We start from the raw sequence: 18,041 nt of genomic DNA on the forward strand, positions 1-18,041 counted from the left end.
ATTGTCGCGATGTCAGACTCGGAACCCCATTTTGCTGTACGCTAGTTGAGGAATTACTGATTAGATGCGTGCTTTCTCGTTTGCTATCATCTGTAGGCTACTTTCTTGTCTGCTTTATACCCTCGTATTCCCTCGATGTCACTTGTCAGTGTTTGATTTATTGTTTTTAATACTGCACGGCTTTGAATTACGTTGTCAAGTATTGATGCAGTAGGACAGTGCTCTTCAACCTTTTTCGTCGTGGTACACCCTTTTAACATTTTCTCAAAACTCGTACATCCCTGACCGTATAATACACCGATAACGCCGAAAGCCGCATTTTGATTACATATACAATACGTCCGGATTCCAACGGGGATTCGCCATGGCGCATGGACGACAAGTGCTCATATGAAATTTGATACTGGGAACTTAACACCACGGAGAGCCCTTGTGGTGTTCTGTGCCTTCACTTATTTCTTGAGATATACAATGCGCAAATATTTTTACTGTAGAAGCAAAACATCCCAGCAGGCTTACAGTAGATAATTTATGTACCAAAATCGCGAGTATAAATGTCAAGAAAAGACACTAGGATTATGTGTGTAGTCGCGCAGAGCGCGAAAATTTTGCCCCTTGAATGGATTTCATCGAAAATGTTGGTAGTTTCACATATAATTGTCAAAAATTTATTAATTCTCAGCTCACGTGATCAGATTAACCCGTAGAGCTGATGGAGGGTATTTTCGAAAATATTGGGTACAATATTAATGATGATGCATCTTGCGGTTCCTATTAATCACTTAGTTGCGTGTTGTTAATCACTTAGTTGCATGTTGTTATTTCTTGTCCTCCCACCAGGATTGCTTGTATTGTTATTAATAATATTTTATTACACATTAATGACAGTGGTGATAATCGCCTGTTTAGAATTTGTGCGCCACGACAGTGCATTTCTCTAAGTATAGTATTTTTGCTTTGGGTAATGAGGACGACTTTTGCTTGCACGCGCACTCCCATTCTTCATTCTCTCTCGCTACCGTGCGTCCACTTTTAGGACTTTGCTGCTGACTTTGAAGCTCGGTTAAGTCTTCTTCTGGGCTTTTCAAGACACTACGTTAACAGGGGGTCGGTGACGAGGAGCCTAGAAAAACCTGCGACACATAGAAACATGGCAGAGCTGAGACTAGAACCAGCAACAATTGGTTACATAATGACGCTAATTTAAATATGTGTAGAAGATCGCAAAATTATGCTTATGCGGCTGAAGTACGCCGTACGTCCGCAGGTTGAGCACCCCTGACGTAGCCGAAATAAGGATGGACATTTGAGCAAGGCTGCAACGTATAGTAAATGATAATACGAATAAGGGCTCGAGGTTACTGGACCACCATCTAACGCAGTGGTTCGCAAACTCGACCCCGTGGCTGGGTAAGTAGGCTATGTATTCTGCACTATTCATAAGCTGGTCGCAGGAAGCACAAATTCAAAATGTCCGAGATTTAGCGGTGGTTTCCTCGAGAATCATCAGACAGATATCGCAAGCTGAACACATGCTAACTCCACCCTGCTCTACTCGAAAAGGAAGTAATAAGTCCATTACCAAAGGTTGAATGATCAGAAACATTTGCTTATGGCATCACATTGTACGATATTACACATCCAGTCATTCTCTTTTGAAGCATAAACTGGCGTATTTTTGTGATAGCTATAGTCATCGTATCATCGGTTCATCATAATGTGGATCTGGTACACCCCAGTACACCCCATCCGAGTGGTACACCCTTTGAAAATTCTGGTACACCCTAGGGTGTACGACAACCCCGGTTGAAGAGCACTGCAGTAGGAGATTCTCGGTGGCGCAAATTCTGATTTTATTCGATTAGTTTGAGGTTGAGCGGCAACCTTCTATGTTCCAATAAACGTTATTGCTACACTGACTCTATCGGGCGCAAGCATATCGCGGATCGAATTTCAAACCATCAAGATTTGTGTCGCGACATGCGCCCATTTTGCTCTTGCTGCAATACCACCTGGATAATTAAAATCGCACCATTTCACGGTCAAATTCGACTGGCTGATCGGGACCTACGTAGGCCGCAGGCCGCGGGCTGATATTAACCAGCGCGTTGTCGGTAATCAAACCCTATGTGCGCAGCCAGGGAGTTCCCCATTTAAAACCAGAAATCCCGTCCTTTTGAAGTGCCAATTCACTAATTTGTATTATCGATGCCGCGTACTGAAAATTAGCGAGAATCATTTGTATGCGAAATGGGTCATTGACATCTGATGTGCGCTGTCCTCGTCCGCATGCAGGTCTGCGTGTAATAATAGCTGGCATGGACTCTCACGGGCACTAGGCTGGCAGGCTAGGCCTGATATCGTTACCAGCCTGAACTATCGAGTCTACTCTACATCTACATCAGGACAGGCGCATGTGATAACTTCGCTGGCCTAAACTATAGCGTATGTTCAGTAGGGCTGTTCAAAAATTACTTTTTGTTCTGGATTCCAGCCATTCAGTCATTAAATTGTCAGGTTACCCTAAAAAACGCTGCACACCAAATTCGGTTCAATTCTAACAAGTCTTGGGCTCCGCGGATCCAATTAAAATTTTTAATTTAAATAGGAAAAAAAATTCAAATTTTTCAGTCAACCCCATGAAATTGTTGAGCTGTCTTCAGAGACGATGCAAAACAAATTTGACTCAATTTGATTCAATTGTTTATATAGCTCAGTGACCTATACACTATACACTGGCCTATATAGCTCAATGGCCTATACATACCTCGCGAATCGCTACTGATGCGTGTCGTTCGACATCCTCCTATCCGTTCATGACATCGCATTGTGTCTTATCGCATTGTACATGGTGTGTGACTTGTTCAGATGAAAAATATAACCCAACGTTCTTATGTTAATAACTATTCTGAATGAAGTTTGTCGTCATTCGCCACAGATCTCAGAGAAAATCGAATCCAAATCCAAATCCAAAAATTTCAAATCCTAATATAATCCAAATCCGACAAAATTTCACAAATCCGTTTTTTTCAAATCCTAATCCTAATCCACGCTTATCTCTGGAACTTGACCAGAGGTTCATCGTCAAAAAACATTAACAACAGTAGAGTAAAGGCGGAAGGCGATTTTGAATAAATTAGCAGGGTATAAACAATCTGGATTGCAAACTGTATGAGAAAAGCTGTATAGCGTTGTGTGCTGGTGATTTTGTCTGAAAGTATCGATAGGGTATAGGTTCATGACTGAAGTGTTGATGTCAGAATAAAGTCAACAGATGGCTATAAGAATAATTAAAATAGGCGGTATTGCTTCTTTTGCTGGGTGTGCATTTCTTGGTACTTCTTTCAAAAAAGACGAAAGCGTGCTTTCATCATTCACGAGGCTGAAGGCACAATGTTTCTACAATCCTCTTCAGCAGCAAGCCACAACGACATGGGATTGGAATTGGGACAAGCGTCATAGCTCCTATGATGTCGTTGACTCTGGATCCATGAAAAAGGCAAAGAAGCATTATATTTTCATACGCCATGGGCAATACAATACCAACGGCTATAATGATACAGAACGGTATCTCACCGAACTGGGCAAAGAACAAGCTAAAATGACTGGAGAGCGATTGTCTCAACTTGGGCTCGTATACTCTCGGGTTGTGCAGTCTTCGATGACACGGGCTAAAGAAACATGCGGAATAATAATGCAACATATCCCCAATCATCCGTCTGTGGAAACGTGCGACTTGCTGAGAGAAGGTGCCCCCACACCTCCTGATCCACCTAACAGAGCTAATGAATCGGAGGTAAGCTTCGAACTGAATGAACTATGAACCTATCTATAATTCTACTATTGAATGCTGTGTTAATGATTACCGGTAGGTAATGTTGTGACGTCTATTATTGTGGCAGGACGTTGATTGAATTATACATCGAATTGCAGGAGCACGTTCTGTATTAGCTTGTCATTTTATGCATAAATATATCTTGTAATAAAATAGCTCTTTCCTCTTTTGATTTCGTAGTTCGTTATAGACAAGAAATCGCATTACATAATATAGGCCTAGTGACGGGTGTTGCATAGGGCCAATATATAGGCACATAGACCGTGTTATCTAGACCAGTAGTGGTTCTCAACCTTCTTAGATTGCGGACCAGTAAAGTTTCGAATAAAAATTCCCGGAACGGTTAGGAACTCAAAAGTGATTACGACAAGTTAGCAACTCAAAAGCAAATAATGGAAACTTCATTTTATATTAAATATGTTATGCATGGTTTGATTGAAGTTCCGCAAGGCGAAGTCCTTAATTTTGACTGTGTTTCTTTTAAGAAATAGGCTATACAATACTTTGCTGTCTGCTAGATTCCATTATTCTGTCAAACGTCGTTAAATTGTAATTTCGTATTTCATAACCGTATTGTTTGAAGTCTTTTTAGCTATGTACCGCCTATAACTGATGAGCTTTAAGCTACTTTAAAACAGATTAGTACAACACGTAGTATTTCGACATTCGTTAATTGGAATATGAACTGTTATGTCATGAAAACTCAAAATGCTGCAAATTACGTTCTAAATTTATGAATCAGTTAAAAATTTGTTGTTTTATTTCTCTATGTAATGGATAAGTTTTCAACTACTTGCATTTTGCAGTTGAGGCAGATCTAATTTAATCATATTTGGCGAACTGGCAGGGAAGTTGATACGGACCGGTGGTTTAGCACCACTGACCTAGTCTTCTCAAATGCAGTTTTCATTTTTGGAAAAGGTGAATGTAATACCAATATTTTTAGTTGAAGTACCTCTCCGACTCTCCACGGATTGAAGCAGCCTTTCGAAAGTATGTCCATCGTCCTGCAATGTCTGACGAGGAAGCTCCTGTTGAGCTGTATGTCTGCCATGCCAACGTGATTCGGTACTTTGTGTGCCGAGCTGCTCAATTTCCACCTCAAGGATGGTTACGAATTAGCCTCAAACATGGCAGCATCACTTGGATCACTGTATTCTCTGATGGTTCGACTGTGATTAATTGTGTCGGGGATTCCGGGTACATGCCCTCTTCTAAACTGACATCGTAATGTCGTTAAATAGTGCTATATTGTCACAAATACGTCTCGTCTTTAAATAGCTTTTCCTGAGATTATTTGTAGTCAATCTCCGCGTGTTCTTTGTTAAACAGTATCCACTCTAGTTTCCTATTATTGTTTGCGAAGACTTCAAATTTATTTTTTCCTCCGTTTTTCTTGAACGTGCCCACTCAAAATCAACGGTTACTTTATAGGCTTTGAGACCGAAGCAAATTAAATATCTCCATATGCAGTAGTTCAGTCAAGATTTACATAACAATGTTCAAAATGTAGAATTGTGGTGTCTGGTCACTGTTGTGATCACTGATCAGTGTTAATAGATTCGGTATCAATGGGTGTGGTTCAAATTTTAAGAGGGCAGATGTAACATGTACAGTAGTCATTAGTCGCTTCTTTAACTGTTTTGCATTCTACTTACAGCTACTCTTATCCTGTTTCTGTCTAGTCCACAGATGACCTATTCCTTATTATGTTGTATTATTTTATTAGGATCTTTATTAATGCTCAATTGAGATGTTTAATAATTTCCCGTATTTTTAGATCCTCACAATTTATTAGTAGCAACTATTGGAACGCAGCGTTAGATTTGTTAGTTGCAACTCGGAATGCTTCTATTTTGCCCCACATGTGGGAACCTTCTCACCGTCGAAGAGGGAAATAGATGCTACCGATTCGCATGTCCCACATGCCCGTACATTCACAACATTGTGCACAAGATATCCCATCGAAAGTATCCGAAGCTGAAAGAAGTGGACGACGTACTCGGTGGCTCTGCCGCGTGGGAAAACGTTGATTCTACCGAGGAGACGTGTCCCAAGTGTGAACACAGGAGAGCATACTTCATGCAAATACAGACCCGCTCCGCGGATGAACCTATGACTACATTTTACAAATGCTGCAATGCACAATGCGGACACCGGTGGAGGGAATAGATCACGGCTGGGAAAAATGAAGTGCGCGATTATGGTTCAAATCTGTTTGCCATCATTGACTTATAGTATCCGGATAGGTCTGATGCTTATGATTCTTTAGATGCGAAAAAGCACGGAATAAGTATACATACAAAATTATCCCAAACAGACTTTTGTCGTTCAACGTTCAAATTGAGGAAACTGGAATAATCAACTGTTAGTCAGTTCGCTGCATGACCTAAACGTCATTTCCATGTCCATGTACATCCGATGCTTTGTGCATCGTGTGGTGAACATGCTATGGTTCAGAGCGTCGCGGCTCACTCGGTGTTGAGTAAGCGCTCGTAAGCGAGGGGCATCTCTGCTCAATCCGAGGGAAAATATATCGAAGGATTGGAAATCCTTATCAGATGATTCACTTGCGGTTGAGCGCTTGGAATTATGTGCCTGGCTCTTGTTGGAAAGGCTGTTGTCAATCGTCGCAAGGCCTTCGGAAATGTGATTGACTTATGAATTTGAGATGTTTGGCCATTCCCGATCATTTGTACTTGAATGGATACTGTTGTGGGATTTGAAGTACGGTAGAATGTTTCCTTTTGACGGAGCAGTTACATCACATGGGCATAATGAACAATCTCTGTGGTAGTGCAATATGAAAAATTGATATTGACTCCATATTTCTGCAGCAATCATTCGCTACTACTTGAATTTGTGTCTACTTGATCGTATATGAAAGCTTCACGCCGTTACGTGATAACATTGAATGCATATCAATTGTGTCTGAATTTGTTGGTATTCCTAATTCGCTGTCTTCTTTTTTAGAGTTGGGCATTCACATTTATTGGCTATGATGAAATTCTAAATACAAATAACTATTTTCTTCGATTGTCATGGCGAAAGAAACTGAAACGAATTTGTCGCGAGTGCACAGCGTCGGGATGCTGTCCAATCTCAATGACTTGAGAAAGCACGAAAACCTATGCGATATCAGCCTACGAGTGGGAGGCTGTAGTCTCCTGGCCCATAAAGTAGTGCTGTCCGCTTCGTCGCCCTATTTCAAGGCTATGTTCACTCAGGTATTGTAAAACGGACCAGAGTTCAAAAGTTTCGAACTGCAGTTTTTATGTGTCATGTAGGAAATGGCAGAGAAGAACCAACCGGTCGTTGATTTAAAGTCGATCGATGTGGAAGCAATGCGGACTCTGATTGATTTCGCATATACTGGCAATTTAGAAGTAAGTCTATTCCAACGCATCTGATGCTAGGTTGCCTAATCCTCTCGACCAAGTGGTCAAATAGAATTGTACAATTGAACCGTATCAATCATTCACTGGTAGTTGAGACCTCACCATCCAATGTGATACATTTACAATAGTATATTCACTTTTTGACACTGTTATTCGGCTATTTACAGGTGTCGTCTTCAAATGTCCAGTCCTTGCTACCGGCTGCTACGCATTTCCAAATGAATCTCGTTATTGACGAGTGCTGTCGCTTTCTGGAGTCTCATCTGCACATATACAATTGCATTGGTATCTGGAGGTTTGCCGACACTTACGGACTTTTTCAATTAACGAAGGTATTTTGGTTTGCGTGTTAGTTTGGTTAATATCTCTGAGAGGGCCTTTGCAAATTTCTAGAGCTGTGCTGTGCTGGTTTCATGCAATTAGTTTGTTTAGTGAAATCACGTAATTGGTAGTATGAGGAAGTATTGTTAACGGGAATGGATGACTTCATGCATAGCTAACAGTCATATCCTCCTCACTACCCACAACCTAAATTATGTTTACAATCCTTGTTGGCTGTATGTTCTCATGAATTTATAATTGCTGTTGTTGTTATCTTTGAGTTTTGTGTATCTCACCCTACCAATGAAAATTATGCCCTGTCATTGTCCAATGCCCTGTTAATTACCGTACTCCTTTGATCATGATTGGTTTAGAACAGTGATTCCCAAGCGCGGCCCCCAAATAGCCTTCTTGCGGCCCCCTAAAATATATTAAGAAGTCGATTTATGACAAAAATAAAATTTAAATTTATAAAATACTCTTGCTTGGCTTGGCCTCTGTAGTTTTTAATTATAGAATTGCAGTAAAGTTGTGAGTATAGACTGCTAACATTACGTCACTGCTGTTTCAATGCAATGTGCCTTAACTTTCCAGTTGAACGAGCAGTAGCTATAGATATAAATAGGTATTGATAAATTTCAAAACCGAAGGAAAATCCTGAAAAAACAGTAAATTTTTCCCATTTCATGGTCGCTTGACTGAAAAAGAAAAAGAGGCTCAACTCCCGGAAAATACAGTTTTTCTTTCACATTAACAGGTGGTTGACTGAAAAAAAGGTCAACTTTGCGGTCCAGCTCCCGAAATAGCCGCCATAGCGTAGCGTTCCTACAGTGCTGACTTAATGTATATCAGTCGAGTTTGGCCCTATATGTAACCAAAATCCTCACAAAAGAAGACAAAATCTCAAAAAAGAAGACATTTGGGCGTCCTCCAAGGACACTTGAAAAAAAAATCAAAAAAGAGGACAAATCATCTTAAAAGAGGACGTATGGTAAATCTATGATAACTAGATGTGCAACACGTGACTCACGGCTGAATACGCCGAGATGCATACTGCTTAGTCGGCTAAAAGCAGCATAATTGGTAGTCCTGTAGTCAGGGCCGTAACTGCCGCAGCCCAAACCCCCCAATTGAGGGGGCCGAGCTCAAAGGGGCCCCAAAATTGTTTCGTGAATTAGCATAAATTATAGAGTATTTGTGACAATTTATGCCACTTTTTCAAGAATTTTTCCCGCTAGGCGCGATTTCAATTCGCCACATATCTTGATTATTGGGTACTCTTCCCCAAGAAAAAATACACAAGATTTATAGAAATGGGTATATCAGCGTTGGCCATGACCGCACCACAACGCACCAAGACATATAAAGTTTTAGGCCATATAACATATGACTCCAAGAAGTATGTCAGAACGATCGGCAGCGAGAAAGCCTTGGCCGTAAAGGACTGCTTTTATGCTGACCAAAAACTTCGAAATACCAAAAACTTCGTTATATATACAAAATACATATAGGTTTAATTGTCCATATAGGCGCCTAAATGACCGGCGCCGAATGTTCTTGTCTTGGCAATCTGAACCTCACAAGACAAATACCACCCGGCAGGAAAGAAAATTATATGCCAGTGAAGAAATACCAATCTGAAATCGTGTGATCTTTCAGTTTAGTAGCTTTGGGCAATTCTACATTTTTTGATATAGCAGACAGGAGGTCACGAAATAACATCATGTAAAGAAGTCATACCTAGGGGTTCACCCGCCCGAAGATGTTTAATTTTACGGGGTCTGCAGTTTCAAAGACACCTCTCACTCAGCTCTACCGGTAAATCTGATAACGTGAGCAAAGAGGACTACCATGCAATTCCCGATCATATTGACCAGTTTAGTCATGAAACTAAAGAAATTTCTCGCGCTTCGTGCGTTTAGGCGAGAAAAGCTGTTTCACTCGCACGGACACCCAATGCAGCAGATAAGTAGCGGTAAACGGTGTACAGTTTTGAAATCTCGCCAGGGCAATAAAACTACTCCGAAATAGCCATGATGGCTGTTTGGGCGCGTTTCATAGCCGTAGTATTCATGCGGCCCTGACCGTACTCTGAAATTCTAAATTTGGCCCTCACACCGAAAAAGTTTGGGAACCACTGGTTTAGAACGTCTCTTCTATTTCAGAAGTGCGCAGTAATGCATTTTCTTCCACATCTAGTTTTGAGAGAATTCAAGCATATGTTACTTTGATTTTTACATTTTACAAGCATTAATTTTTCCTTTATTCTTGTTCTCTAATGATGCTTCTCATTTTTATCGCCAAAATCATGAATACTTTTGGACTATATGTTGATGTTTCGAGGATTTTATCGATGGTGACATTGCTCAAGGCCCGAGTATCAGTATGTGGAGATGCCTGTGCTTTGATATTAAGGCTTCTATTTTGTGATCCCACCGTCAAAAGTTACCCTTCAAAAGAGCATTCCTAAATTTGAAACAACCAATGGTAGTTAATTACCACTTGGCTATTGATGATTGTCGACTCTTTTCAGAAATTGGTGAAGTTTATCAATCAGAACTTCGATGAGATATCCAAACTTGATGAGATACTCGAATTGCCGATAAAGTATTTGATCAAGATACTGAAGTCTGATGACCTGAATGTTGCCTCGGAAGAATCGGTGAAACCTATGGCAGTAGTATTGGTTACAGTACAACGACGGTTATGCGATACTTTGGTTCAGGTTTTTCGTTTGGTGGAGGCTTGGATTCTGAGCAACTTTTCATCTCGAAAAGCACATATTCACAAACTCATTCAACTTGTGCGCATGCCTCTGTTGGACGCGTCATTCTTGGACGCGAAATCGCGGCTGAACAAACTACTGTGCAATAAATATTTTGTTCAGGATATCTTCAATTCAACGCAGGTCAGATAGCACTGGTGAGAAGTCAATATAAATGGGGTACTGAGATTTTTTTGTACAATTCAATAGGCTACTAATTTCAAGGAATCCTGCACACAACGTTGTTCACCAAAAGTTTTGTGTGCCGTGGGTGGAAAAAGTGGACTGTTTGCTACTCTTGGGAGGTAAAGTACGATGAATACAGTACACGTTCACGTTCATGCAGTTGCTGTGCAGTTGTACAAGCCTCTAGCATGTACTCGTGGTTTGTTATCAGCAGCCTTGCATTGTGAAATAAAATTATCTTCATTTTCGATAGATTCTTGTATTTTACAGAAACTTGACTTGATAATAATCTATCACTCCTGACTTTTCGGTTATTGCTGTGAATTTCATGAGTTTATAATGCTGCATAAATCACCTCATTCATAATATTAGCCATGTACACTTGTACAGGTAGTGTGAAACAGTTTTAAACCATGCCCTGGGGTAAATAGTGCATTATAATGTTCCTGTGAGTCTGCCTGTGCACTGGGATTGCTTTTGTCTCACAGCATGGAAATTTATAACCCGGAAAATGATATCTGGCAAACCGTGACGCCGTTGCCACACCACCGATACGAATGCGGCGCAGTAGTGTGCGATCGGAAACTATATCTGATTGGCGGTATACAATGCAAACCGTACAAGTATGCTTTGTTTCGTCACTGTTACTGGCGCATATTCCACTATCACTGTATTTTCAGACAACACAGCAACTCTGTAACAGTGTGGGATCCTGAAAGTGATTCGTGGAGTCCGGCGCCTAGTATGATGAAGTGCAGGAGCAGTTTTGGCGTAATTGTAGTGAAAGGTAAACTATATACTTCCGGAACATAGAATGACCGGGGTTACCATAATTCTGTATTGCGTAACTTGGGCATGGGTAGGGCTATAGACTTTTTTCATCTTGATTTGTCATGCATTGTAGAGAATGTTTCGATTCATTTAGTTTGGAGTCAATTTTGTCTGTTATTTCTTCTGACACCACATTGGATAAAGAAAATCCAATCTACACCAAACATGAGAATTTTCGGATACTGGTTGTGAACAGTTACAGAGTAGGAATTGTGACTGCGTTGAAAACTAATACCTTAGTTTCAATTGAAGGAAGACTTATGTTTTGGCAGTTAAGAGTAAAATCGCATGAAGTGTGTACCACTCTAATTGTGAGAGCACCGTAGTGTGGCACACAATATGAATAACTTGGATCAAGGGTGACTGTGTTGTGACCGTAATCGAACCTTATGTTAAATTCAAGGTGATATTTATGTCCTGGGCGGTTACGACGGTGGGTCGTACTTGAAAGCCATGGAACGATTCTCCCAACAAAAGCAACAGTGGGAACAAATGCCTGATATGCTTCAAACCAGAACTTGCTTTTCTGCCGCATCTCTTCATGATAGTGTTTATGCAATCGGAGGTTATGGGCCTGTTCACCAGAGCAGGTACGTTTGGAGATTTGCTATTCGATACTTAGAGGTGTTCTTACAGTTCGTATGATCACGCAAATGTTGTTTTGGTGGTGATCTTTCGGAGCAGAAGTATTGCGGTTGTCGGTTTGATTAATCTATGACACCGAACTTGCATGCAGATAAGCGCTTCCACTCTGATTGCCTCATGCGACCCAAATCCCATGGAAAAGAGCATTTCCCAGTTTACCAATACTGCCTTTGCTTTCTCTGGCTATCATATTTATCCACTGCATCCCTGCTTTTCGCTCGGCCTACTCAATAACCTTACGATTCCTTTGCATCTTCTACGTCCAAGCACCTCAATGGCACAGACGAAAATCGACATACTACGACTACCTTCCTCAGTAGATGCGGTTGGTAAACTTTTCACAGTCACTGGATCATTAATATCACCGTATGTATCATGCACAGCAGATCTTCCGTATCACAGCCTTTGGTGACGTGACCACCTGTACCTGTTTTTAACTTCTCTGCACTTGATGATGATATGCTCTCCCATAATTTTAACACGCACGGTTGGCTGTGATTTCTACTGTTGATTCCAGCGTCGAATCGTATAACATTGCCACACAAATGTGGAGCTACGTCACGCCTATGCTGACCAAACGAATCAACTTCGGGGTCGCTGTCTTCAAAGATTTCATTTATGTCGTGGGCGGTCACAGTGGCACGGCACACCTGAGATCTGTAGAGAGATTCAATTCAAGGGATAACGATTGGGAGATTTGCAGCCCCATGACCCGTCCGAGAACTGGTAAGGGCAGTGAGCCGTCTTATCGGTGTGAATTATTGACGGATCCTACTTGTTCCATTACAGCTAACATCTGTCACAACCAAATATTCAATGGTTGATTTCTCATGTCCATTGACATCCATTAATCGTGGGTCTTAATTCAAACCACTGATATGTGATTGTCATACTTTCACCTTTCAGTTACGGTTTTTTGTCTTTCATATCAATGTACAATTTCCTGGTTCGACTTGATTGTTATTCTACTCAAACGCCAATTACCACCAGGCATTTGTCATTGAAATAGAGACACACACATGCTAGTCAGGTATTTCGTAGGGTTACCATATGTACTCCTTAAGGAGGATTTGTTCTACTTTTTCAGGAAATCGAAAACGTCCTCCGAGGACGCCTAAATGTCTTCCTTTTAAGAATTCATCCTCCTTTATAGCTTTGACAGCCAAGACTAATGGATAGGCGCAATTAATAAATCACGCAAAATCTGCAATTCGGATGTTGGGGCTGGTTTTTCGGGAGTGGGGCTGGAAAAATAACCTTCTTTTTAGTCAACACCACAGGAGTATTAATAAGAGTGGATCAATCGGAAGTCGAGTCTGAAAAATTACCCTTTCACCGTAAAAACTCTAGAATCATCAGTTTTCTATTCCTTTTTTAACTTTTGTGATTTGTAAAAGTGTAGGTCTACTCTCTTCCGGTTCCTAAAATATTGTAACCCTACGTGCACTAGCAGAAGAACATGATATATTATGTGGAAATATCACGTAAATTAGGAATGTTACCCACTTGTATTATAACACTGGTCAACAAAATGAAATAAATTTTTTAGGCAGAGCATCTGGGAGTCGTTTCTGTGGTTTTTGAGGTTGCTCATTACGAATATCAGATTAGTCTTGTCAGATTGGCTCTTTGTCGGAAGATATTCATACCCCTAAAAAAGCCCAGAATTTCTGTATTTACCCTTAAATATTTCACTTGGTAGGAAGAAAATCGTACTTTATTTTGTAATTTTATACTGTGCATACATAACTAATTGACTATGAAGAACCCTCATGTCATTCTCAGTCATTCTATCAATATTAATATGACATGATTTGAAATATTTGTTTGTCAAAACAGAAGGTTGTAATGCCTAAAAATTGTACTTTTGCACAACTGAAATACATATTCTCCTGTATCAATTGGTCATTCTACCAAGATTAAAGAGGAGGATAAACTTTAAAATTTGTCCTTGGAAGGCTTAACTACAATACTCATATGCGTCTCCTTTCTTTTGACTGGTATATGGATAATTTTCCGCTGAGTCAACAAAGTGGGTATTCGTAGTAACCAATGTTCCCTCTAAGCTGAGCAGTGAGCACGTGTGCAAATGCGCAGTGCTGACAAGGTCTCTACGCACAGCAAATCCATGTTACGCACAAAAAATCCTATGTGATGACCTTGTATTTTAAACGTAACACACTGTTGTCCAAGGGTCCGCCCAGTTAGTTGGTGAGTGTGCACAGACTCTTCATAAATTAGAGGGAACATTGCTAGTAACCCAATCAAACGAGAAGCTTAAATCTTGTATCTGGTATATTCGAATACCAATGAAAGATTCCGATTTCAGATTAGGAAGGAGATCACTGCCTGTAATTTCTTCTAAGATGTAGTAAATAAAACTTTTTAGATGATCATAAAGCACCCTACCACAAACAGTTGGTCCGAAAATTCGTATCTGCATATCGAACACTTGAGCACAAACATGAGCAATTGAGCATACAAGTCCACTTCCTGTTATCACATCTTGATCTATTTCCTGATCATCTTTTTGATTAGCAAGGGGAGAGGTTCTACCAAGACATCAGAACAACAAAAGAAAGATGAGGGCAGATGAGATGAACAATTGAACATATTATCTCAGACCATTGCCGGAACCTTTCAAGAAACTGCACTAAATAGCTTACAGGCGAAAATCTTACAAAAACAATTGTGATATAAAGTACATCAATAATATTATATTCCAACTGATTATTTCAAATTTACAATAGGTGGTTGACGTAAAACTGATTGAATTAATGCCACGTTATTTGAGTTACTAGGTAAATACTTATGTACATGACATCATAACTATGATAAATCTGTTACTCCTAAATATAGTGCTGTGGCTATATTTTGATTTAAAAGAGTCTTGTGTGTGTAAAAATAACAAGTAGATTGATTTTCTAAACTTTATAGTACGACTGAGCCGATTCTATATCTAGTCATTACCGCGAAAATGGGAGATTTTGGTCAAAATAGCCCCATGGGTTATCTCCACAGCAAGAGCCAATTTGAAAAAAACTAAGGTCATATTCGGAATCAGTGCCCTTCAGAACCCCCAAAACCAATGTTCCCTCTAATTTTTGACGAGTCTGCGCACACTCACCAACTCACTGCGCAGACCCTTGGAAATCAGTGCGTAGCGACAAAAAAAGTTCATCACTTCGGATTGTTCGTGCGCAACGTAGATTTTCTGTGCGCAGGGACCGTGTCAGCACTGCGCATTTGCGCACGTGCGCAGCTTAGAGGGAGCATTGCCCAAAACCACTCTTAGTTTGTGTGCCTAAAAATATGTGTTGACCAGTGTAATTAACCGTATCTTTTACTCAGTTGACTCTGACTGGTTTCAACCACCCAAGGGTTCCAGCTACCCCAGTCATTTTTATGCTTCTTGTTGATCTTAAACGGAGAAACTGTCCGTCTGAAACTGGCACAACTCGCCGAGAAACCTATCAGTTTTGTTCAGCACTAAGAGCTCAGAGTAATTAATGACCCGGTTGTCGGAGAAAATTCAGAAATCATCTGACTGGATGTAGGCTACTGTTTCGACACCTTCCTATCCTTTCATTGTATCACAGTCTTGTGATGTTTTGAAACGATGAAAATATTAATAAGCCTGATTGATTGATTGTATATCAGTGGTTCTCAGCCATCGGGTCTGCGTGAACTTACCTGCCGTCTGTCCATTATATCTTTCATATGTCCATTGCAAAATGCCGGAACAGTACAGCTTGTCCATCAATCCGAAACTTCAAGTCTCAAATTTGAAACTGATTACTACTTCAAGTCGCTTCGACACCTATCTTTTCATTGTATCACATTTTTGTGGTGTATTGAACCGATAAAATTGTTGATGAACCAATGAGATGATGATAGAAATTTGAACATAATTTGCTGAGTTTATAGTCTGCTTTTGACATACTATTCGTGGCAATGCCTAAAGTGTTGCACAAAACTGAACGAGACTGACATCAATTTTGTCATGGAGCTTTTTGTTTTGTTTCATAGACGGCTAATTGTGCTGTATAGGAGACAGTATCCAAGTCATGTGCTCCCCCCTCGTTTGAATATGCACTTTTCAGGTGTGGGCACAGCAGTGATTGCAGGAAGACTGTATGCTGTCGGCGGTCATTCCGGACATGAGTATTTGAGTGATGTCGACTGTTATGATCTAGAGAGCAACACTTGGCAGAAATGCAATGGAATGGACCTACCAAGATGTGGATTCGGGCTTGCCGCCATGTGAACTGCCTGTCTACAGACGTGACTGTTGTTGCAAAGCAGTTACGCATAACCGCTGCTAAATCGTGATCTCGTGCATACTGCTTTTTGTAAACACTTTATGACTGTCCTCATTGCAATTGCATTAATAAGACGTTTTTGCCAGTTCCATAATACATACATCACAAACAGGATTGTGTTATCTATTCTGTGTGTTTTGGGCGGTTGGAAAAGATTTATAATGAATGGTGATGTCTATGTTCAGATTATTTGCCTAAATTGCTGTCCATATCAGTGGTTCTCTAGTTGTAAGAATGAAAATCAACCAGAATGTAATCACGAAGGAGAATTGGAACCAGAACTTTGAGTTGTGCCATAAAATTGTTTTAATTTTGCTTTCAGATATAACTGGACTTGGAGTTAGGGCTACTTTTACAGCTTGGTGCAACACTTTCATTGTAATGTAGCTCAAGTTGAGAGTATACTATTGGCCCAATAATGTCAAGAAGTAATAGAAGTCGGTCCAATGATTTAGAGTTTTCTTATCCTGAAATGTTACAGCCCTCAACATCTTCTATTTGATGAACCGGCTGAAAAGATGTGGACAGCGTTCGAGAACGGGTCTGTCTATTTTGCTTGTGTCTATGTATGCTATGTCAATGCGAAATCACCTCCGGATCACACAAATGTGGAGCGTGTAATGATCCTCTTTGTCAGCAAGGCGACTTTATGGTAATTAATTGGTAAAGTGAAACCACGGGCATGACAAAAATGCCACGAAACATTTGTCAAGTCTTCTAAATCAAATATATAATCAAACTGGATCGGAAAATTCATGCGAAGGAGGATATTGCGGCATAAAATCTCTAAATCTGTTTTAGTTTTTATAAAGCCATGTTATTTCGGAAGAAGTTTCCACGATCTGGCGCCATTCAAAGGAGAACGTGCTGTTTGTGGAGGGACCTGTTGAGAACCAGTGGTCATGATTTATCAACAGTAACGTCAGTCTCAAGAGTCAGAACAATGACCGGCAGTTGCACAATTACATGGAATTCGTGTCATCGAGTGGACACAATTCCATACCGGGAGCTCCCAGATCATATTCTGAACTCTTGACTGTGTTCCTATATGGAATCTCGGTTCATTTTTTGAAATAAATCCTGCGTGATGAAAGCTTTTCTATAAAGAATAATTAGGCAAATAAACAGAAAATCCTGCGTGATGTTGCCACCAATTTTATTCCGGACTGTGTTTATAACCTATACCCTTTCGCCTGTACGGAATCGGTGTCCGGTGCTCACACTACATTTTATTTTTATATTAAATTACATTCAACTTGGAGAATCATCGCTGCTCACCTGATATATCAGGCAAAATGTAAAGAGATTCCAGTAGGGCTTTTGAAATGTTCCATTCATGATTGCAATTTTCATAAGCATTGGTAATTTCTTTCATTGTTCCAATGCAGCTGGTTTAGATTCCCTTGGTATACTGCACTTCATATAACATGCAAGCACCCTGTTGCCTCGTACACAACTTCAACCACATTAGTAACGCTGCATAATGCATATATACTTCCCGGAGTGGAATTGGTGGTAACGTCACATGTTATACTTTTCTTTCTGCGGGATAACTTGATTATTGTATGTAAGAAACCCTTGTCACGCACAACTTATTGCTGAAAGCAACAATCTAAATAGCAGTTACCTGTATATATCACTATTAGACGGAAGGTTTACTTGTCAGAAAAATGAGCCTGTATTCCTCAAATCAAACTGCTCGAATTTACTAGAGAAGCGGAATTGAATACTAGACTTGC

At 40.3% G+C, this 18,041-nt stretch overlaps 3 protein-coding genes across 4 annotated transcripts; all 3 read left to right on the forward strand.

The window, feature by feature from the left end:
* Positions 1-3,103: 3,103 nt before the first annotated feature.
* Positions 3,104-5,616, forward strand: LOC145433681 (serine/threonine-protein phosphatase PGAM5, mitochondrial-like). Its single transcript, XM_080310849.1, has 2 exons — positions 3,104-3,796; positions 4,782-5,616. Exons 1-2 carry the CDS (start codon positions 3,275-3,277, stop codon positions 5,064-5,066), a joined length of 807 nt encoding a protein of 268 aa, XP_080166975.1. The 5' UTR covers positions 3,104-3,274; the 3' UTR covers positions 5,067-5,616.
* Positions 5,617-5,680: 64 nt separating this feature from the next.
* On the forward strand, positions 5,681-6,809 carry LOC145433683 (DNA-directed RNA polymerase III subunit RPC10). Its single transcript, XM_080310851.1, has one exon. It carries the CDS (start codon positions 5,681-5,683, stop codon positions 6,005-6,007), a length of 327 nt encoding a protein of 108 aa, XP_080166977.1. The 3' UTR covers positions 6,008-6,809.
* Positions 6,810-6,875: 66 nt separating this feature from the next.
* On the forward strand, positions 6,876-16,416 carry LOC145433680 (kelch-like protein 28). Of its 2 annotated transcripts, XM_080310846.1 has the most exons (11): positions 6,876-7,062; positions 7,123-7,221; positions 7,401-7,565; positions 10,088-10,216; positions 10,280-10,462; positions 10,529-10,623; positions 10,993-11,127; positions 11,185-11,291; positions 11,739-11,925; positions 12,498-12,706; positions 16,084-16,416. In XM_080310846.1, the coding sequence occupies exons 1-11, from the start codon at positions 6,877-6,879 to the stop codon at positions 16,245-16,247; spliced, it is 1,659 nt and encodes a 552-aa protein (XP_080166972.1). In that variant the 5' UTR covers position 6,876; the 3' UTR covers positions 16,248-16,416. The 2 variants fall into 2 exon arrangements, with proteins under 2 accessions (XP_080166972.1, XP_080166974.1); XM_080310848.1 differs by lacking the exon at positions 12,498-12,706.
* The last annotated feature ends 1,625 nt before the right edge of the window (positions 16,417-18,041 follow it).

The sequence above is a fragment of the Botryllus schlosseri genome, chromosome 2 (genome assembly GCF_051294905.1).
Source record: "Botryllus schlosseri isolate E-star chromosome 2, Bs_hap1, whole genome shotgun sequence".
Taxonomy (NCBI): Eukaryota; Metazoa; Chordata; class Ascidiacea; order Stolidobranchia; family Styelidae; genus Botryllus; species Botryllus schlosseri.